The 24,499-nt window shown below is 40.8% G+C and overlaps 1 protein-coding gene across 1 annotated transcript in view; it reads left to right on the forward strand.

The window, feature by feature from the left end:
- The first annotated feature begins 12,905 nt into the window (after positions 1–12,905).
- Positions 12,906–24,499, forward strand: part of LOC103179153 (LHFPL tetraspan subfamily member 3 protein-like) — a 43,520-nt gene continuing 31,926 nt past the window's right edge. The window contains exon 1 of the mRNA XM_007894284.2: positions 12,906–13,308. Within this exon, the coding sequence (XP_007892475.1) occupies positions 12,906–13,308 (403 nt within the window). The remainder of the gene's footprint in view (positions 13,309–24,499) is intronic.

A 24,499-nucleotide genomic window follows, 5' to 3' on the forward strand; every position in this document is an offset into this window, starting at 1 on the left:
AATAACTGTAAATTTGGGGGGTGAAACACGGCAGCCAATTTCACACAGGGGTGTCCCACAAAACAGTACATTGTTTAAAAAAATTGTGAAAACTAATGCATTGTTGCGTCTCCAGATACCACCACATCCAGGTGATATCTGGGGTTGGTTTCCAGTTGCCATTCACCCCGTTGATACTGCGTGTTTGGCAGTGAAATTGTGACAAGCAAAACACAGTTGTTAAATGTCCTTCATTGCTGGATTATTGTGACAGTTTATCTGATGCAGTTCCAAACCACAGATGTTGCTGTTTGCCCACTTAATCATTTTTACGACATTGGAAGACCAACAATGTGCCTAAACATGTTTGATAAGATCACTCAAGGTAATATATAACGTGGCACCAGATAACTAAATTACACAGGAGCCAAGAATCCTTGTAACTTGTAGCAAAATATACAGTCAATTCATTTTACAGTATATTCTGTGAAGTGCTTCGAGACGTATCAAAGATGTGATAAGGCGCTATATCAAATCCAAGGATTATTATTATTATTCATCCTGTGGTTAGCAAATTGCTGAAGTTCCTATCCTTAGTGAATGGCATTGGAATTTCTTGCCCTTACTTTAAGGCTTCCCCCAATGTCTTAGTGGGTGAATGCACTACTTCAAAGTGGGGCCAAAAAGGGTTAAACCCGAACAAATTGTTTTAATGCAAATGAAATCAGGTGTTTTGAGTGTTGAAGCAATCATGTTCTTTAGGGATGAATATTTGCATTCAGTCTTGGCACCATTTTTGTGGGGCAAGACTGTAAACATCCTTCAAAAATCGACAGCATTTAGAGAATGGGGGGTTTAAGCACACCACACTGTGTTTGTTTAAGCTGGTCAATTGGTTTATTGATCACAATTATCAGTATCTTTGCCAACATTTGCCTAAAATCCATTGGATACAATGACAAACCTGATCATCAGAAGCTTTAAAAATTAATTCAATTAAACTACACTCCTTCTTCAATCAACTGCGTTACTTTCATGGGTCGAAAGATAGAAGCAGCGACTGAAGCAGGTAGCGTAGATGCATTTAAGAGGAAACAAGATACACCACGTGAGGTAGAATGGAATAGAAGGGTATGATAGGGAGTAAGGAATGGGTGGATGCTGTTGGTGGAGGAGCCTAGGCGGTGAGTGTAGGCGAGCAGTTCAACCTTGGAGGGAATTGGAGCTGAACTTGATCCTCAGCACATTTTTCAATCAACAACAACAACAACAACAAAATCACATTTGTATAGCGGCTTTCACGTCGGGAGGACGTCCTAAGGCGCTGGACAGGGGTTTTTGACCCGAGCTGGGGGGGGGGTCGAGATCGGCAAGGGTGGAGGGCAGGGGGAGAAGCAGGGTGATCGAAAGCACGGTCGAAGAGGAGGGTCTTGAGATGGGTCTTGAAGGAGGCAAATGAGGGGGCAAGGCGGAGGGACTGCGGGATGGAGTTCGAGAGGCAAAGGCAAGCGATCAAGAGTGGCACATCAATCTGATTCTTGCCCTAAGGTCATCTGTTGGCTCAGCTGCTGCTATGTCAGGCCGCAGCGGGACTGGAACCTGCAACCTTCTGATCTGTCTATTCAGTCCTACAATAATAATAACTTGCATTTCGTGTAGCATTTCAAAGCACTTCACAAAACACAAGCAATCGGAAATAAAGTGAGTGAATGATAAGGAGAGGCAAACGTGGCAGCAACAACCTATGGACAACAATGAGATAGATTTGCAGCCGATTACTTTGAGTTGTTTATTTAAGTCGTATGCCGTTCGGGGGATCACCTTTATTGTATCAGGCCATCAAAGGATTAACGAGTAGCTTTTCTTTTTCTTTCCAACACCCTACACAACTTGATTGCTGTATTGATCGCTTCAGCAAAAGCTTATACAAAGATGAGCTGCAGAAAGGCAATAACCTGAATCCAACTGCAAGACGGTTGCAATTTATATTGTTTCACATACGCCCAAATACAGCCATTAGAATTGATAAGAAGTTTCTTATCCCTCTTGAAGTCCAGGTTGTTCGATGAGAGAAAGGAGCCTATCATAACAACAGCTTGCACTGAGACAGAGCCTTTCATATAAAAATAAACACCTTGACATGCATTACAAAATAGAATTGACCATTCAACAGGTAAAAAATCAGCAAGGAAACAGAGGGCAATGCAGGACCAGGAAAGATCAGCTCCCCAAAATCAAATAAGAATGAGTAGACACAAACTCCATCTCACAAACCGTTCAATCAACCTATTTGCCAAATAGATATCCAATTTCCTCTTGGCTTTGGCAGCACAGTGGTCCTCCACGGGTAGTTCATTCCACACACTTCTTCTCTCCACGTGAAGTAATTAAATCTAAGCTGTCAGGGATACAGGTTCACAATTAACAAGCCTCAAGGGATCAGTCCTTTATCTCCCCTCGGGCAGGAAGATATGAATCAAAGAACCACTCAGCAAAGAATGTGGATGCTGTGCTGACTAGCTCCTTTGGAAAGAAGTTAAAGATGAAGGCTATAGTGCTATGCGGGGAGTCAAATGATCAAATACTCCATGAGATGTAAGAAACCGTGCTTAAATGTTAGATGGGATGTTAAACTGAGGTCCTGTCTGCCTGTTCAGTTGGACGTTAAAGATCCCATGGCACTGTTCAAAAAGAGAAGGGAGTCTACCTGATGTCCTGTCCAAAATTAATCAGTCTTCCATGGCTGTTTGTGGGACGTTACTGTGTGCAATTGGCTGCTGCGTTCACCTACGAATGCACAGTCACTCCACAGTAAAATCCTTTGAAGCTCTTTGAGACATTGTCCCAGCGTGAGAGGCACTGCATCAAATTCATGGTATATATTATTCTCGTGATGTTAGTCCAGAACATGAAGGACTATTCACTCAAACTGGGAATCATTAAGCAAGTCAGTCACATCTGAATTGATTTGGAAGCTACCCGCTCACTTACTTACTGCAATGGTTCCTCCCCCTAACCCACAAAAGATATATAGATGAAGCAAATGTATTGCAGCGAGTGGGGGGACAAACAATCTTTACAAAATAACACCTTTTGTTTTTGTTTCGCTTGCAATTCAGTTAACGTTTCACTCAAAATAAAGTTTAGGATCCTGAGAAGCACAATTTTTCAGAGGGCAGACAAATAAAGGAAGGGCAAAGAATGCAATCATGTTTCAATCCGTGGTTTAAATTGGCGAGAAAAAGAGGCGTATTCCTGCTCTCTGGCTGTCGGATAAATTATTGATCGAAGGCGGTATCGAAATTGATTTGAATTGACTCCCGTCTTCTGAGCATCTGGTTCACGGGCAATTCCAATCTCTGCTAGCCTGAGTGTACATAATAATAATATTATAATAATAATAATAATTGGTGGGTATATGAGGGGGATAGTACCCCCGAGTGGCTTGATTGGTAATAGCGTTGTTAGAGGGCTGAGACATGGGTAGAAAAAGACAGGAGAAACATTGAAAATTACAGTGCAGAAAGAGGCCATTCAGCCTATCGAGTCTATACCGGCTCTCACAGCAAGATGTTCATTCAATCCCACTGCCCTGCCTCATCCCCATACCCCTTCAAGACACTACCTTTCATTAAGGGGAAGGCGGGGGAACAAAATAGAGCAGCAAATTAAAGTTATGCAAAGTTATGATTTATATTTTTGACACTCATTTTAGATATCCTAAACATTTCCAACTCTCGGCGTTAGTTTTCAAGTTGCCACGTTTTTCTACATAGATAGTAATAATAATAATAATAATAATAATAATCCTTGCATTTGATACAGCATCTTTCACTTCCCAAATCACTTCACAGGGCTTACTGTAGAGTACAGTGTATTTGTAGGAATTTGTGAAAGCCAATTTATTCACAGCATTGTTGAAAGATACAGGCAGGCATGAAATCAATGACCGATATATAAAATTCCATCATATCCAATCAATTTTATTTTGTAGAGTGCTCTGTGACTCATTTTTAAACACAAAGGCGCTTTACAAATGCAAGTTATTATTACCTTGAGAGGCGAGGATTAATGTGGAATTATCAATCCATTTCTTTTCAATCTGAGTTCAGGGCTCTTACATGTTTTACCTGTCAAAGTTAATTGTTGATGTCAAAGAAATGGTCTAATTAATAGGAGCAGCTATATTCATTCCACTCAGGTTTCAGAATCTCCACTGCCACATTGACAGGAGTCAAAGGACCCATCTTTCATGGTTAGTGGTATTATCATTAGCGATTTAAAATGTCAAGAGCAAATTATTCTTAATTTCAAATCAAAGTTTTAAGAGATAACGACTATAAAACTAGGAACGAGTGCAGTGAAAAGCAACCTGCAGCTGTGTTGAGAAATAGTGAGGATTTATTGAACCGGCCATTAATTTTGGTCCATATCATCTGAGGTAATTCTTAGACAATGAACTTCATTAGAGGTAAGGCAGTCTTTTGTCCTTAATTTTAACTGCATTAACGGGTAATTTCCCGACTGTGAAGGGTTTATTGTGGCCAATTTTCTCAAATAACCAGCGCAAGTAATTCTAATTACAATAAGTAAATCATAATAAATTCAGATTAAAAAACCCACACGCACATTCTGGAACATTCGGCACCCATTTTCATCCGGATAGTGCAGTGGTGTTTGACACCTAAGGTTGAAACGAGTGGAACAAAGGAGAGCTGTGGGAATGGAATGAGCGTAGAAAATCAAAAGAGGAGGAAAGTGCATCCATTTGAGCATCTGGAGCTGCTCTGAGTAAGAGGAAATATACATTTAGTACAGATTGTTCTTAAAAGGAAACACAATACTGATTATTCCCCTCCCAGTCTTTCCTTCACAATCCACAGTGAAAGCGGATCGAAAAGCAAACCCACACATGTGCAATTATTGTATTTATCCGAATCATTTGGGTGAAATTCACTCAATATCCCCTCTTAATCTCTCCGGGGTCTTCACTGCACAAACATTTGAAATTTGAAGAAGACCCAAAGATTTCACTTTTAATGGTTTTAGTTTACATTCACTTGATTAATTACTTGTTAATATCGATAATAATAATGATCATAGTCATCGTTGCATTTGATAACAGCTCCCTTTCACCTCCGAGAGGACGTCTCAGGGTACTTCACAGTGTTTCACTGTTAAGTGTAGTGACTGCGTTTTGTAGGCGAAAATTTTGGAGTTCGGGAATGCTCCACCATTTGTGCAATATAAATATTTAACAGCCTTTTAATTCACAATTGGCTCCATTCCGGTCGTTAGATATCACTATACGTATAATTCACTCCAACTCCCTTGAATTAGGGCACATTTCACACCTGCATCATGTAACGGAACAAACGTAAGGGAATCAGTAAACCATGCATCACCCAGATGCAAGTCTTGTCTGGTTTAACTGGCGGAGGAGAAATCACTGCATCGGTGAAGACATTTACTTGTCGTCTAGTCCACTGCCATAATCAGGAATGTTTGTTTGGATGTTGAGGAGAAATCCCTAGTTAAAAAAAAACATTTATATGCTTGCTGGACCGAAATAGTTGAACTCTCTTGCCACCCAATTAGCATACGATCAGCTGTTATTACAGGGAATTAAGTGCTAATTTAACTGTGCTCGGTTACATATGCTTATAGATAGCATGTTCCCCACCAGGTATCAACCTTTAAATTCAATCACAATAAATCCGGAGGTTTGATGAATTTAAATCAAAGTTTTAGTGAAACAGAAAATCCACCATAGAGATTTTTAAGATAGGTTCATTTCAGAAACAGTCAAGAGGATAAGGCTTTCTAACAACACCTTGACTGTAATATTCTACTGATATTTCACTCTTGCAGGTCCCTGGTGTCTGGTCTGAAGATGGAACAGTTTCAATAGAAGACGCACACTTTTAATCTTATTTTCATGTTAGTGCAAGTAAACAACAACACGATGCACTTGACGATGATGCAACGGCGATGTGGCACCTTGTTCCATCGTGGAAGCGTCTCAAAGTTCCTCTCAGCATTTCACAATAAATTGTAGTCACAATTGTATTGTATTGAGAGCTAATGCTGCAGCTCATTTGCACAAAGCATTGTCCCACAAACAGCCGTGACCAATTTTATCGGAGGGGAAGTGATCGTTGACCAAAACACCGGAAGGAACTCCTTTCCCTTCTTGAAGAGTGCCAAGTAGTGACATTGTGGTTTTAGCCCATGTGCCCAAACATACACACACACACACACACACACACACACACTCCTCTCCACTCTTCTCTGCACTGAACAAGGTCCATTGCATTGCGAGACCATTGCCATGGAAACACCTTCCCTTTACAAGGATTAAATTTCCCGAAATACGAATTGATGCTCGCACGTAATGGAATACTGTCTTGGAAGATGGGATCTGAATTGAGGAGGATGACCCTATCCTCATTACTGTTAGACACATGGATTATGTAACCTTCAATACAATTGCAATTGTTTCACCAAGTCAATTTCCTCCCACCTTTTTTTGATCCTCTCATCTTTCTGTCCTCGTGCCTAGAGAAATCCTTTCATTTAAAAAAAATCAACGTGCTTACGTGGCATTATTATTAATGGTAATCACCATCATCAACATCCTTGCATTTGACATTAACTCTTTTCACGTCAGGAAGACTTCTCAAAGCACTTCGCAGGATTTACGATAAAGTGTAGTGACTTGCGTATTTTGTACGCACAAGCAAAAGCCAACTGCGCACAGCAAAGTCCGACAAACAGCCATGAAATGAATGACTAACTCTATTGGAGTTACTGGGCAAGGCACAAGGGTAAATTTCCTTCTCTTTTCAAAGTGTAATGGGGTCTTGACGGTCCACCTGAGCCGTCAAACTGGACCTAGGTTGAATGTCTCATCCGACCACAAACCTTCTAACTCGGAGGAAAGACTGCTGCCAATTTAGCCAAGCTGACACTTGGCTCAGTTGGTAGCACGGGTGACCCATTCTATGTCTGACATGAACGAAACCTACATATTCTAAACTGTTGGTTGTTTTATTTTATACAAAGCAGATATTTATTACATTTTTTTTACAAAACAGTTCTTAATATTCCTTCAAGAAAGGGGAACGCTTATCGCTTTGTTAATGGGTGGTTAATGAGTTCTTCACTCGAGAAATTCATTTATGGCACCAGCTTGAATTTGTATTGGATTGATTTGTGTTATTAAATTATACCTAACTGAAACGTTTGTTCAATTAGCGCTCGACTGAGCCTTCATATCTCAAACATTGGCTCCAATGCAGTTTGTAGAAAATAAAAGGGTTCTCTTCTCTGATTTCAGATTTCTCTCCAACGTAACATAAATAGTTCACCGTTAAATTACGCCACTGTTCAGTGCTCGGAGACTCCACCCAGCGTGAAGGAGACACAATATAAATACAAGTTGTTGTTGTTAACGGTTTCAACCAGATGACCACCCCTCAGTGCAATGTAATGGCTTGAGTTAAAGGGTTGGATTCTGTCGAGACTTGTATCCAAATGGAGAATATGCCAACAGCTTGTGGGGTCTCAGCCACCTTGATGTTCTCGAGGACTAAGTCCAAAGCCGGGCACCAGGCTTACTCAAAATAGAGCGATGGATTTTGCTGCTCCATATCTAATAGTTTATGTGCAAAACCCTGGACAAGATTGAATTCATGGAGCTGTTACTGGCAAAGAGAACTTTGTAGATGGGAACAGACTTCTGTGCGAAGCAGCTGTGGCATTATTAACAACGTACATGTCTATTCCTGAGTTTATCCACCGTGCGCGAAACTATCCTCTTTTAAAGGGCATGCACCAAGGTTTATACCCAGTGTTAGACCTATCTTTTCGATTACGCTATCAGACGCCTTGTCTTCTCCCTCATCTCTGCCCTTCCTTGCACTCTCAGTCAGCAGGGTAAAGCACGTTCAGACATCCTCCCAAAGCGAAAGGCGCCTTATAAATATAAATTGCTGTTGTAAAGTAAAGCTATATTTTCTTGAATACAAGGCCTACTGTGTCATGCTTTCCATCTCCGGTCCGAAATGACTCCAAATTTTAATGCTGAAGTTCCATAATTTCATACAGTTCAATTTTTGTTATTCACAATTGAATTCCTTCACTGATGATAACAGTGGTTATTGTGGTGATACTTTGTCCTTGAAGTGATTGATTCAGGTTTCAGGTGGCGGTATGGTAATTGAATAGTTATTGCACTTTGGCTGATAGCATGTTTATTAATGCCTGATGTCAGACCTCGCGTTTGCTTCACTCCAACCGAACTCACAGCAAGTGTAATTTCACCACCGAAATTCATCGCGGGTTTTATTTATAAAGCCTTAGTGTCATATGTGTGTTGGTTGCGGCATAAACAAATTGCAGCAACAAATAAACTTCAAGACATTTATACAAACAGATTAATCTTGGTTTACCTCTTGCAAGTTTACATTTACCAGCAGAGTAAAAGTGCAATATGTCTCCTTTGCTGTACGCTAGTAAATCTGCCAGCGATGGATTCAGCACTGTTGCGGGCTGATGGAATAGAATTGTCTAAACAACCTAGAAATGATTCACTTTACCTTTGCCCTCCACTCCAGCAATGTTTTGTGAAATATTCCCCAAAAAGCCATTTGGGGAAGCGAGTTTCAGAAAATACATACCCACGGGTGGTGGAATTTATTTTATTTTATTTGCGTGGATAAAATTGTCAAAATTATTCATCGTAATGTCTCTAAATCAGACAGCGATGGAACAGCCTGCAGACAATGCCTGTATGACATTGCGGAGTCTGCCAAGAAGGATATCGCCATCAACTGGCGCTCTCACTCCGAGACGCAAAGGGAATTTGCGATCACACAAACACAGTTCCTGTGGAGAAGGCGTCACTGTTCTCAGGCGGTGGAAGAGGAAGGGACCAGGCTAGAGTGGAAAGGCTCAGAAAATTCTGAGCGTTAGACTGTTTCATTTAAATTCATTCACCGTAACCAGTTGGTATACTAAGAGTCTCAGTTACCAGGGTTCTTACAGCATTACCATCAAACTCCCATCTCCCAGGACGTGTCTTGCGACAATTTTCCATTGTTTTCTCATGTGTCTGTCTCACAGTATAAAGTGACGTGAGTGGAGTGTGCTGGTGTTCATGTTTCTCGCCTGCACCGGCAGACTTTAATGTAGCTTCAATGTGGATTAATGCTGCTGTTGGTTCATGTAGGAATTTATTATTGCAATCGCAAATGAAAGTAATTAGGAGGTTTTGCGCCCCTCGTTATGAAGTTAATTAGCTTTAAAATCACTCACTACTGGCCCGTGAAGGATCCTTCATTAACTAAATAATCCAGCCAACATTCAGAGCAATTTTAGGACGTTGAGTTGTAATTTTAGGACATTGAGTGGCCCAGATGATGAGAATTTGTGCCTCAGAACCACTACCTGCATTAAAATTGCAAAAGAACTGTAACAAGGGCAATTATGTGAGAGATTTTTTCTGAAAACTTCTGAGTTGCAAAGAACTGAAGTGACTACAACAACAATTTATATATATATATTGTACCTTTCACATCAAGAGCTATGATACAACTAGCAGAACATAGAGATGTACACCATATTTGGACCAAGTGAATTAAAGTCACAGGTGATACAAAGCAACTGCAAGATAACTGCATTTGACAATTTGTCTTCGAGACATCTCAAAGCGTATTACAGGGTATACTGTAAAGTGGAATGACTGTGTATTTTGTGGGCGCAATATTTTATCATCAAGATGCCTACAAATTATTCACAAGATTTACTGTAAATGATAGTGACTGTGTATTTGTAGGCAAACGAGGCAACTGAGCAATGTCCCACAACCACCACCAGTTGACTGACTAATTGTATCTGGGATCTGTGTCAACCTCAGTCCACCAGAATTGTGAAAGAAATATGCGCGAAATTCAAGGATCCTTTTTTACAAACTCCTTCGACATTTATCACAGTTTTTAACATACTCTGTGTAATAATAACATCAACAATAATAATAATAAATGCACTCGATATTGCGGCTTTCACGTCAGGAGGACGTCTCACAGGACATATTGTGGAGTGCAGTGACAGCGTAATTTGCAAGTAAAACAGGAAACGGGATTTTGAGATGATGGTTTGACCGCAGGGCTGGTATGGATGAAGTTCTCACAGGGGATCACAGTTGTCTGCGTCTACAACCTTAATTAATGGGGAATATGATTTGTTACCATGTGCCTGCTGAATGTTTCCTCTCACCTCAACCAATTTAGAGACCCAGGGATAATACCAAGGGTGCAATAAGTCAATAGAGAATCTATCTCAAGGAGATGTGTGGATGCTGATGGCAGGCATGAAAAGACCCCCTAAATGGTATGATTATATATTCAGAAAATATTTGAACATGGTAATAACAGTCCATCATATAGTATAAATGAAACATAAATATTCAGCAGTCCTCTGAAATAATCCATACGCTTTTTAACATTATGCTAAAATAATGTATTGATATTTTAAACATGAGCACACTTTTCTCGGGTGTTATTATACGATGATTTAAATTAAATAATAAAGGTGAAATGCCTGCTTCACTATCAGCGATCGGGTCATCAGCCTTTCTGCCCCCACCCTCTGAAACTCCCTCCAGGATCCCTTCCACCTCGACCCCTACCGTGCTGCCTTCACAGCCCATCTCACGACCTCCCTTTTTGACTGTGCCTTCGGTCATCTTCCCTCCTCCATCCCACTTGGAGTCCTGTAGCTCAGTGGTTAGAGCACTCGCTTTGCAAGCGAGAGACCTGAGTTCAATTCCAGGCAGAGGGCGAAACCTTGGGCAAGTTCCCTTACTCCACACAGAACCTAATAATAATCCCTCCAAAACCAAAAACAATAATAAATTGGTCATTTTCAATATACGACTGTTTGTGGGACATTGCTGTGCGCAATTGGCTGCCGCGTTCGCCCACAAATATACAGTCAATTCCCTTTACAGTGTGTTCTGTGAAGCCCTTTGGGACGTCCTCCCGACGTGAAAAGCGCTATATCAAATTCAAGGATTATTATTATTATTATTATATTATTATTGCCTTCCAACCTTTTCTTATTCCAACCCGCAGCTCAGGTGCAAAACCCTCATTGTTCAGCACCTTGGGACATCCTCCCGACGTGGAAGGCGCAATATAATGCAATTTGTTGTTGTTGTTTTGCTTCTATTATTGCTGTATCCCGTCCAGCTTCATTTGTTTCACAGAAACTCTTAATTCGTTTCCAAAACAATCTATAGCAAAAAACAACTTGCTTTCATATACTGCCCAGAGTACTTATATCTTACCTGTTTAGCAATGACCTCGTCACAAATTAATTGCCTGAAGATAAGCATCGATGATTAGTTCTCTCCATTTTATAAAGCTGACTGGAGTCTGCGACCCTATTTTGTTCGGAATTGTTCGAGCAAAAGTAGCAGCTGCAATCCTTAAGGCACACTGTGAATATGGAAAAAAAAACACCATTGGGAAATGTGTTTTTTCCCAACATATTTTTGTGCATTTACTCTATTGACCTCTCCTTGTGCAATCTCGAACGACCTGTCAGCGAGGTAAATAATGGAATAGAGAGGCATGTGTGGCAAATGATTATAATTCACCTCTGTCAGACCTTGAAAATGTGTGTTTAGTGTTGATAGCAATCAACACCGGGTATGTACCAGCATTGATACGGTTGCAACTGGAGTGGACTGATAATGTTACTGCCATCTAGCTTCAGAAAAGTGCGCCCTTTTAACTACTACAATTTGCGCTCCTGCGTTTCCGTTTGATGTAGCGCCTTGCTATTTCGTCGAGACGTCTCGAAGCGCTTCACGGGATAACCCGTCGAGGCGGATTTACAGTGCGCATTTTGTGGGCGGAACGGTTTGCGCGCAGCAACAAACAGCCGCGAAGCGAGCGACCAATTTGATTTCACGGGGCGCTCAATCCAATGCAAAGATCATCATAACAATAGCAATAATAATAATCCGTGCCTTTGATATAGCGCCTTTTCACGTCTTGGAGACGTATCATCGCGGAATTATACAGTAGAGTAAAGCGAACTGACTATATATTTTCCGGGTGAAAATAATAACCATGTTGGGGAGGATGGAGGGGAGGCTGTGATAATAATAATAATAATAATAATAATAATAATAATGATGATGATGATGATGATTAAACACAACTCTGCCAGCTGGAGTCAGGAGTTGGATCGCCTGTTTAAACGAGGCAGAGACATGCTAATCTGGGGCTGCCAGCAAACCAATGCGTCAGCTTCCCCTGAAAGTCTGAGCAAACGCTAGTGGTGCTGAAAGTCTCAAGACAGCACAGCATTTTGGGCACGTCTCCGATGGAGAGACCATCATCTGGAGCTATTGAGGAGGGGAGGGGGGCATTCAGAGGCGATGGGGTCCCTTGAAGAACAGGGTCTCACCTCCTGTTGAGGAAACCACCTCCCACCCTCTCCAGAGAGGTAGAGAGACAGAAAGAGAGAGAGACATAGAGAGAGGGTTGTTGCAAGACAGGGTCGTTCTGTCGTTTCCTTAGCAACATGACTCAAGGTAGAACACAGACAGGAACCATCCGAGGTGACTGATTTGATTTCATCTGAAACAACAAAAAAAATTAATACAAAGGGAGAAGAGAGAGAGTAAAACGAATTACACACCAACTGATCTTTTAAAGGAGCTTTTTTTTTGCTTTTGTTTTATAATTATATATATATCATTTATTTAATTTATATATATATGCAGTATATAGTATATATATATACATATATATAGCTAGATAGCTAGATAGATATATAGATAGAGAGATAGAGAGAGAGAGAGAGAGAGCTAAAGAAGCAGAGAGACCTTCCTTTGGAAGATGGGAGACAAAATGCTTCCAGCCCAAGAGGCTGCCAAGATCTACCACACCAACTACGTGAGGAATTCGAGAGCAATCGGTGTCCTGTGGGCTATTTTCACTATCTGCTTCGCTATTATCACGGTGGTGTGTTTCATCCAGCCTTACTGGATAGGAGACAGCATCAACACCCCCCAGGCTGGCTATTTCGGACTCTTTCACTACTGCATTGGCAATGGCTTGACCAGGGAGCTGATCTGCAAGGGGAGCGCGCTGGATTTTGGTTCCATTCCCTCGGGAGCTTTCAAAACTGCCATGTTCTTTGTCGGCATCTCCATGCTCCTGATTGTCGGCTGCATTGTCTGTTTCGGGCTGTTTTTCTTTTGCAATTCGGCCACTGTCTACAAAGTCTGCGCCTGGATGCAACTGGCGTCTGGTGAGTTGAACTAAGCTGAGCGATTCAATAATGATGTGGTGCACCCCCCCCCCCCACCCCCCGCATTGTTTGATAATCCTAATAATAATTGCAATTGGTATAGTGTCTTATTGTGTGAAGCGCTTTGAGACTCCTCAATGACGTGATAAAGTGCTATATCAAATGCAAGGATTATTATTATTATTGCTATTATTATTATAACTGGCTTCCCCAAGGCATTACTTTCCAGAACAATTAACCCACTCATCTCTCTTTCTCTCTCTCTCTCTCCTTGATTACTGCTTAAACATGTTTTTCCTATTTATGAAGGTTTTTTTTTGTCCTTCCGGTGTCTACTTTAAGCGCACCGAGACGCTACCCTGCGCGGACGGGCGCTATATATAAGTGCAAGTCGTCGTTGTCGTCGTTACTCATTCTAGGTTGGCCAAAGTAGTTGCGCGCTAACCCACCTGTTTAGTGGGTGAGCAAAATGAGTTGCAACGGTGGGATTTCACACGCGCAAAAGCATAAAATGTGGTTCACCAGCACTTTGCAAAGGCTGAGATCAGGGCACAGGTGCTAACTCGCTGAGCGTCGACCGTTTTAAACAGGCTGATTCGATTGATCAAGACCTCAGCATCTTCTAACACATTCTCTGACAGCTTCACTCAACCCAAGATGGCATTGGCGTCAGCTTCCTTGAAAGACCAGCGATTCTTAAGAGTACTTGTCTGTAAGTCTGCCACTTGCTCTTAACCCGTGTTCTTATCACAGTTCTTCCCATTGCAAGTCCATTCAAGTAGAATCGGCACTCTGAGATACATTAAAAGAAAACATTCTTCTGATTTGCTGATGATTTCATGCACCTACCAATTATGATGGAAACATCTTTACAAAATACTAAGGAATTCTCTGAGGAAATTACTATTGTATTGCATAGAACTAAAACAGCACAAAAATTGGCCATTTAACCCTACTAGTTCATGTGAGTGTGTCTCCATACCTCCTAATCCCTTCCCCCATACACCTCTATTTCCTTTTCCCAGGTGTATGCATCAAGTTTCCTCTTAATTACGTGAATTTATTAATTGGTTACTCATATTACTATTTAAGATGTACAGTATTGCCACCTGTTGAAAATGTACCACTTCTTTACAAGTGATGAGTATTCATCCCATTGCTCCACCGAAGTCCATGTGATTTGTACACACATTTAAATGCAGACAATGTATTACATTATGTTGTAGCTTCTGTTACTTGACAATAAGAATCACAACCCGTAAAACATTACCTGTCGGTCAGGCAGTGTGAGTTATTTCAGAGTTTTTTTTTAAACAAGCCAAAGCGAGAGAAACGGCAGCAGAATTCAAACTCTATCAATAAATCCTCAGATGGGTTAGTTTCTGTGCACATTTTATTGCTAGTTTCTGTGCTTGGTGGCATTTTTGATGTTGACCCAGAAACTGTTTCCAGTTGTGGACAGTTTCTGATAGAGATACAAATGTCCAAATAGGTTTCATGCATCGGAGCTCCTTGCTCCTTCGCTCACTAGAATATTACATGTAAGATTCTCGAACAAGTCTCGTGTGTTTAGTGGTGTCCAATGTCAGCAGCAAACTTCCCAAAAGTCCATGAATGATGACACACGTGCTCGATTTCTGCTCTTCAGTGAAGTGCCTCGAAGGTGTAGTTTATGATAAAACGCTAAAAATGTTTTGCAGCCAAATAAATCAATCTATTGACAGCACTGGAAGGCTGGAAATCAGACATTGAAATGGTATCATGGTGTGCAGATATAGAAGAGTCCAGAGGTGTCTTCAGAAACAAAGTCAAAGTGAAGTTGAACAGTGTATGCACTGTTCAACGTGTCAAAAGCTGCGTGAACCTGCCATTTCTATCCAAGCAGGGAAATCTTGATTTTCCAAGATGTCAACACTTTTAAAATGCTTTCCTAGCCTAATTTCGAACAATCGATGACAATCAATCTCGTAAATAAAATATTTGTTACTCCATCTGATTTTCACCTTTGCGAGTGCAAAGGTATTTAAGGTTTGATAAACAACTGTTCTTTTCGATGAGCCGAATGTTTCGCCCACAAAATATACAGTCAATTAATTCACTATACAGTATATTCTGTGAAGCACATTGAGACGTCTCCAAGAAGTGATAAGGCGCTATAACAAATGCAACGATGATTATTATTATTATAACTCTGTGGTAAAAAATGCTGCAGTTCTACGAATTGCTTTTACCACCTTGAAGCAACACACAACACAATGCATTTCAGAATAATTTTAAGCACAATTGACTCTACTAGAAACAAGAATCCATATAGACTCAGAACAGTACATTGTGGACTTCAACATGTGGATAAAGACTTGAGTTGAAATCATCCTTTAAGTATAATGAAATGGACTCGGGTTGCTCTAAGCATGAACCTACTTGTCCCTGGAATGTACTTTACTGCCTAGACTTGTACCACTTTACTTTATGAAAACTTGTAATGGAGATGTTTGCTCAGATCCCCGACCTACATGATAATAGAAAAAGTGTTGGGTTCATAGGAACGGTCTGGGGTTACTGTGACACAGCCATGGTGTGTGCCTAACATTACATCAAATCCATTACCGAATTGCCAAATCGAAGTCCTTCAAACAAATGTACTACCCAGAATTTCAATGTAATATAGTTAACCGGGCAGTATGACTTTTTGTGATGAATGCTGATTAGATTTGCAAAAGGAAATTATGCGGAGTTACTGTGATTAAATCACTAGAATTTGCATGATTTTGTATCTGCCATAGACGGAAGGAGCCCAATGGGAGAGTTTGACATTTCCTCTATTAGAAGTGGAGTCTTCCCTTTAGTTATGAGACATTCTCAGGACATGTTAATAATATTACTTACTGTGATTTCACTTTCATGGTCTGTTTAATGGAATGAATGAACAAAAGGAGCTGTGCTAATCTCCTATTAAGAAGTCAGTCTTTGCACTGCATTTCATTACCATATTCGATGAGTTGCCACTTTCATGCATACAGACATCAATATCCTTCAAAAGAGGATGAATTCATAATTTAAGCGCTCCGAGACCCTGCCCCACGTGAAGGGCGCTGTATAAATGCAAGTTGTTGTTGTCATTAGTACAGACGATGTATCTCTTTTCGTTCATCATGTTTTGCCAATTCTCTGTATGTACAGTAGGGTTTCTGTAAACAGAAAGATGGTAACCTCTTCCGAAAGTTCATCCAGTCAATTTCTCACACAATCGGCAGTCAGATGTGAAAGACACCAGATACCCAGCGTACAGCACCGTATTTGCATACTGATTGTCGACTGATGCTTTCAACCACGCAACCTTTATAAAAGCACTCTAAATGTAAATAGGCTGTTACGGTTACACTCCTCAGCATTCCATCTCCCAGTAAGGAATCCGTACCTTTAATACCTGATTTCATTCACCCACAAATACACCGTCAATTCACTTTACAGTACATTCTGTGAAGCGCTTTGAGATGTCTGGAAGACGTGAAAAGCGCTTTATTAAATGCAAGGACTATTATTATTATCATTATTATTTAAGCTTCAGACTAGAGCTGATCACTTACAACTTGATTCTGGTCGGGAGAATAAATTCTACTTTGATTTCAAATGAACCATTTGTGAAATTCGGAAGCGTACCACTTAAGAGTGTGCTTCTGACAAATTGGAAATGAGAAATAGAAAGTTGCCTTTATCTCGTTATTTATGATGATGAGCATCTGAAATGTAATAATACAAGGGTTTGATCAAAATGGGATCTCTATGAGAATTTGTAACTCTGCCTGAGAAGTACAGTGCGGTAAATATTATTTGCTGTTCAGAAAGAGAGTGGGACAAGAATCTGGAAATGATATTCCGGTTAGCCTAACACTTTTAAAAGGAAACGTCGGATGCTATCAATACTCACCCGTAGAGTACAGACATATTGTGGAAACAATAGCTCATATCTTGTGAATCTACTGTAACTCTCTGAGCGAGCAACTAAACCAGTGGATGAAAGCATTGAATTTACTTGAAGATAGTAGATAAAGTGCCACAGGCGATACTCTATCCTACAAGTGCACAGTACAGCCACTCCATAAAATAGTGTGAAGCATTTTTAGGTCATTTTGATAGTTGTCGTGGTGATTGTAATTTAAACACAATGTTAGGGTTCAATGAGCAAATTAAAATGTAATATTGAAACGCTTAACGTTGTCCGGTCAGTACAATATCTAGGTGCACATATTTTCCTTTCAATATAAACCTATGTCTGGAATGTATTCTATTTTGGACGGTCGATCGCAACACAGCACGTCGCTGATTCGGCAAATACCTAATTATTACCAACAGGTGCAAAATATTTAGAGCAAAATCTTGTACCTAAAATGGGATTCACTCCTCTTCCCAGATTACATGCAAGCTTCATCTGTTGGTCTTATGGGCTTACCAACACGCTGTAAACATCTCTATGGCAACCTGAGCTATTTTCGTTCTTCTCCCAGTTTTTCTCTTCTCTTCCCCACCTAGAATCTCAAGCAGAAAATATCCAAGCCCCATGTCCAATGCAAGGGAAATCTTTAAGTAGAAGGCAGTGCTGTACCCAAACCAGTGAACGCAAATTACCAGTACTATATAACATAGGAGCAGTGAATAAGTACTTCTTTATCAGGCCTTGAATTCCAGTGATGTATAATACGATACAGGTGATATGTATTTAGCGCCTTTCACGTCAGGAGGACATCTCAGTGCTTCATGTACACTCAAAAGCCGCACAGAAATTTACAGCCTGATTACTGCAACAATCAGAGGAGCCGTGAATAAGAGCTGGAAATTAGACAGCGGAGATAAAAAGTAATGAGGGAAAATAACAAACTAAAAACTATCTAATAATTCTTACAATCCTTTCAATTGATGTAGTGACTTTCACATCAGGTGGATGTCTCAAAGCTTTACCAACAGTTTACTGTAAAATGTAGTGACTGTGCTGTGTATTTGTAGGTGAAAGCAGCAGGCAACTTGCATACAGTAACTTTCAGCGCTTTGGGACATCCTCCTGACGTGAAGGACGCTCTATAAATGTAATTTTGTTGTTGTTGATGTTGTTGTCCCATAAACAGTCATAGCGCGAATGACTGATTTTATCTGGGGGATTGTTATTCAGGACACCAGGAGAAACTGCCTTCTCTTTTCGAGTGGTGCCATGGGATCTTTAACGTATATTGAACAAGCACAGATGGGACCTCGGTTTCACAACTCATCTGAAGGACAGCAACTCTGAGAACGCAGCAAACCTCCAGCATTGTACTGGAGTGTCAGCCTAGACCATAAGCTCAAAGTCCCAAAGTGAGACTTGAACCCTCTCAAACACCCACTACCTCCTCAGGCACTTAATCACCGCACTTGCATATCTTATACATTTACGAGCTCTGATAGTTCATGCTACGATAAGTGTATGATCTGGAGAACTGTTGAGTATGTGTCTAACAAATACAAACACTTCACTTTTAATCCGATTCTGAAGTGTTGCTTTGGTTTCCAGCCACTGAGAACCCGTGTGGTTTTGACTGTGGAGGAGAAGTCATGAGGAATGGTGAGAAGCCACTTATAGCCCACTAGTAGCTTCCCTGATATCTCAAACGCAATAAGGTAGGAACTGAGTGGTGCTCAGCTGCTCTGGTTAGATACAAAGCCCACAATTTCACCTAGTATTAGGTGGAGTCCTGTAACTCAGTAGTTAGAGCACTCGCCTCGCAAGCGAGACACCTCGGTTTGATTCCCGGCAGGGTGAAACCTTGGGCAAGTTTCCTTACTCCACACGCCTGATAATAATCCCTCAAGACAAAAAAACAATAAACTGGTTACTTCAATCCACGACTGTTTGCGGGGACGCTGCTGAGCGCAATTGGCTGCCACGTTTCGCCCACAAGTATACAGTCAATTCACTTTACAGTATATTTTGTGAAGAGCTTTGAGACGTCTCAAAGACATGAAAAGCGCTATATCAAAATGCAAAGATTATTATTATTATGATTATAGTTTTAACCTGTAAGACTCTTTTGTACAAGACTTTTTTTGTGTGTAAAGTGCAGTCACTGTGTGCACAATAGTAAAAATAAAATGTTTTTTTTAAATTGTCCAGATTTGTAAAATATTCTTAAATTCAGTCTCAATTTGGAACCCACTTTCTTTTCGCGACATGCGTTCAATTTTTTTTAAAAGCATCAAACAAGGGGCAAATTTGGTTTGTTGCAAATTGATTTTTGTTAAAAGCACGCTACCCCATATTTCTCACCTGATTTAAAATGTATATTTCAGAGACGTGCGGTGCAAACAGTGTACAGTGATCACAGCTTTCCCGCAAGTCAGCCAGTGATTTACAGGTAATAACAACGAGGCATGAAAATCAAAGCAAGCCTCCGTGGAGGTGAGGTATGAAAGGGAAAGCAATGATCAGCTTCCTCGCATGAAAGCAGGAGGTTGTAGGTTGGAGCATTCCTTTGTCAATACCCTTCCTCAACTAAATTCTGCACTACAGAGATCTGGAAGCAGATCAGAAGAATAATTGTACACGTCTCTTGCTTTTTCTGTGGCACCTGCTGGATTGGTAGCAGAATCCGAACAAGAATCAGAGAGTTTCCACACTCCATGCTGTCACCTGCCTGCCAGAGTACAGTAGCGTAAAACCCTGACACTATCACTGTGAAATGCACTGTTGTCACAAGGCTTATATGTCACTATTAGACATATAGGTTTGCTTTGGGAGAGGAGAGCAGGCACATTTCTATATTGGCCAAATTTATGAATATTTCATGACTCTGCTGGATAATTTATGAATAGTCTCTTTTTTTAATTAAAATAAACTGCTCCTTTAGATGAGTTGCTCTGTTACATGAACTAGTCGCTGGTGTCCAAAGCTCAGTTCGAGCTTTTTGGGAATCTACTTAGGCTGCTGAATGCTGACTGCTACACATACCCACACATCTCCCGAATCAGATTTCCATGGGTGCCATGAATTCACTCATAGACACTGTATCAAACGAGTGTGAAACTTGACAATTTCATTTTGGACTGGATCTTTGTTAACCAGTTGACAGAGGATGATTTGACTCCATTCAGTTTCCTGCACTAGATTCAAATCCGGGTCCCCGAAGGGCATAATGTGCTAACTCACTGTGGCACCCATTCCCCTATAAAGATCCATTCCACGGTACTGTGTGACCTTTATCGGTTCTGATATGATAACTTCAAGTCGTTCTCCGGCTTATAAAGGTTTACGAGACGATTTCAGGGAGCGCTGGGCTGAATGACAATCACAGAGGTATCGTCATGCTCCCTTCCTCTCTCTCTGGATACCTCATTCCACTCACCAGTCACACACCACAGACAGGCGACATGCAAGTTTGGCACAAATTAGTGCAGGTTTATTGGAAACTACTTTCAGTGGAATTCTACACATGGCATCTATGTGTATTGTTATTGTTAAGCCTCATGTGAAGGGCGCTGTATAAATGCAAGTCGTTATATTAAAAATAATCCTTGCATTTGATATAGTGCCTTAACACGTCTTCAAGACATCTCAAAGATCTTCACAGAATATATTGTAAAGTGTAGTGACTGTGCGGTTTTGTGGGTGAATTTAACTCCTCATCATAGCTGCACAACTACAGTTCTATAACTGAATACAGGAGAAGCTTGCCATTGAGGACATTAACATATGTTTGCGCCGCTACAAGAGTGAATTTGTTCAGAGACGAATGTAGATTTGTGTCAGAAAGGGTTCATCCAACAAAACCCATGAACTATCTTTACTGATACCCCATAAAAACAAGCATGGTCACCCGTTCAACAAGCAAAACCATTTGTTTCTGCCGTCAGATGGCTTCTATTTTTAAAATTCAATAGGTGCTGCCCAACTCGATAGGATTATAAAAGAAACAGAAATCAGACCCATCTATCAACCAACCTAGCATTCAATTCGCTTGTACATGATAAATGAAAAGGTGACATGTGGTAACATGAGATATCCGAGAATTATTTGCACAGAAGTCTTCTGCCTCAATTCCGTCTGCAGCTTATAATTTTTTTTGTTGTGTTGTCAAATCAGTTACCGTGCAGAGTGCTTAGCGCAACCTGGGCTGGAAATTTATACAGATATTTATTGTGGCTTGTCTGTGAAATCCGTTACAGTGCTTGAGGCTATGTAATAAATGCCTTGAAGTCTGGTAAAATTGAATGCAACAAGGCAGAAGCTGTGAAAGTAATCTGAACTTCTAACTAACTATGATGCCAGGGTGAAAGTATAGCTATCAGGACCTTATACATTCAAAAGCATAAACTGGACTAGAATTGCCAACCTGACTGTTTCATAGAAGTGCCTCAATCTTTTTCTCAATAACCTAATTTCTTGAATAAAAAAAAACAGCCGATGACATGACTGATATTCTTAGCGACCAGATTGCGCCTTTTCAGCCCAATTCATTTTCTCGCGACTTCTTATTTTATTGAAGGGGAGCGCAATCTTATCCAAGGAGAGCATAACAGCTCCCCTTCTGCTCCCTAACTCTAACCAAATAGATTCCATCTTTGAACCCACTAGCCCATCAACCCTTCCTAGGGCTGCAACAGTATCTTTGATCAATATTGCTCCCCCCTCCTCCATTTCCTTCCCTATTCCTTCTGAGTAGATTGTAGCCGGGAACGTTAAGCTCCCATTCCTGCCCTTGTTTGAGCCAGGCTCCTGTTTTGGACATTATATCATAATCCCATGTGGCAACTTGCGCCTACAGCTCACCAACCTTAATTGTTAAGTTTCATACATTTACGCAGAGATACTCCAAAGCCATCTTAGTTTACTTTTCTCCCCTGTTCGGATCCTTCCTATACCTCGACTACTCTTTATTCCAAAAGTGTTTGTCTCTCCCAGTCCTCTGTGCCCCTTGTTTCTCCTTTCTGATGTTACATCGTGATTCCCCAGCCACATTAATTTAAACCCTCCTTCACAACACTAGTTACCCTCCGCGCTTGATTGATTTGGTTTGGTCAACAATCCTTCAGATAAATTGGTTGTTGGCTGTTCATGAGCTATGTGCAAATTGGCTCCCAGGTTTGCCAACAAATACACAGATAGCAATTACCTGTGAAGCACTTTGAGATGGTTGAGATGATAGGCACCATATCAAATCTAATATTTATTAACAAAAATAATTATAGTCTGCTTTTTTTCTTGCCCTGATAGTTTATTTGTGGAGTCCCATAGAGTAGTGGTTAGCGTGCTCACCTCGTAAGTGAGATGACCTGGGCTCAATTTCCGAGTGGGGGCGAAACCTTAGGCAAGTTTCCTTACTCCACACGCCTTTGTTTACCACCCCACCTCCCCCCCAAATATGTGATCAATCCACGACTGTTTGTGGGACATTGCTGTGTGCAATTGGCTGCCATGTTTCACCCACAATATACACAGTCAATCCACTTTATAATGTATTCTGTGAAGTGCATTGAGACATCATAAAGCACTACATTGAATACAATGGTTATTATTATTATTATTTATGGTGAGGGTTTGCACATTCATCCTGATGAGACACTGACTTCTTATATGGCTGTTGCTATAAATAATTTCTTGCTGTTCTTATACCATGTACAGCAGAGGTCTATATTAAATAACATTGTTTAATGCCAACAGTGTGATCCCCAGAGCTCTAATCATACACCTCAACAAGTTATTGCTGTTTAATGAATATAAACAAATACGGTAAGTGAGTTCAATATTACCTGGGCTTTCCCCAAAGCCAGTGTAGTGCAAATGTTACGTATTTTATCGCTGTGCTCTTAAGTACTTCAACGTTAAATACTCTACAGTGCTCCAAGACACTATTCTGCACAAAGGGCGCTATATAAATGCTAATCGTTGTTGTCGAATCCTAGGGTGATCGCAGATTGCATTTTCCTGCTTTGTGCCTCATAAAAAGTCACATTTCTGATCAAAATTAAAATGACTCTATGCCCTGAGAAAGCATGCTTTCTCAGCTGAACTCTGCACAGACCTAGCATTGAAAGTGGACCACTCAGTTATGTTTGGCTCAGTTTCTTAAAAGGTGTCAGCGCAATTCAGTTGGTAGCGGGTTGTAGCTTGAAGCCCCATAGAGGAGACGTTAAGCTCAGTTAAAGTTGACCCTCCGCTACAGTGCAATGCAAGGGATGGGTCTGCATTGTGCGAGGTAACCTCCTTCAAATGAGACGTCAAACCAAGGTCCCATCTGCCTAATCAGGGAGACATTAAATATCCCATTGGCACTATTTGAAAAGAGAAAGGAGTTTTATTCCGGTGTCTTGGACAACAACCCTCCAACTAAAATTGGTCATTCACTTCATGGCTGTTTGCGACACATTGCTGTGCACAAACTGGCTGTCGTGTTTGCCTACAAATTCACCAGTAACTACTTTCATAGCAATTCCCCGTGAAGCGCTGTGAGACGTTATTCGCTCTATAGCAAATGCAAGAATTATTATTATTAGTAGTAGTAGTAGTACAGACAGTGGTGTAACCTGTTATTGCTTTCTTATGAAAACTTAACGNAAAAAAAGTAAATTCCGAGAGAGAAAAACGATTGAATCGACAACATGAACTTCATTTGCATAAGCAGTTTTAAAGTAATGTTTACTGTGAAATAGAAACCGATTTGCTTTTGCCAGAAGCAATTAGATAAGGGCAATGCTTTATAACCCTGTTTTACAATATTCAATTTTGTATTGTCATTTTCCTCCGGAATAATGCATTCAGCTTATTGCGACCAATATACTTCAGGAAAATGGTTTCAAAACTCTGCTACATATGTACGCCTGGGCAGGATGAGAGAGTTCCTGCTGCATAATGATGCAGTTTCGCGTCGGTTCTTAAATAGGCTGCGGAGTTAAAGCATCATTGTTGCGTGCTGGGAAGTGGGGTGAGGCGGGCCACAGAGTGGGAGCGATTGTAAGAGCGTGGCGCAGGGTGTTGGTGGGCTGCCTGTCTGACACATCCCATTCAAGAACAGTAACCTCACACCAAAAAAAAAACATTTCAATGCCTCATTTATCCCGCACTTCTCCCAGAGAGGCACGATAATCGCTGCGGCACAAGGTTTGCAAAGGGCAATTTCAGGACGGACACCAGGAAGTATTTCTTAACGTAATTAAAGACTGCGAGAGG

The sequence above is a fragment of the Callorhinchus milii genome, unplaced genomic scaffold (assembly GCF_018977255.1).
Source record: "Callorhinchus milii isolate IMCB2004 unplaced genomic scaffold, IMCB_Cmil_1.0 Scaffold19, whole genome shotgun sequence".
Lineage (NCBI taxonomy): Eukaryota > Metazoa > Chordata > Chondrichthyes > Chimaeriformes > Callorhinchidae > Callorhinchus > Callorhinchus milii.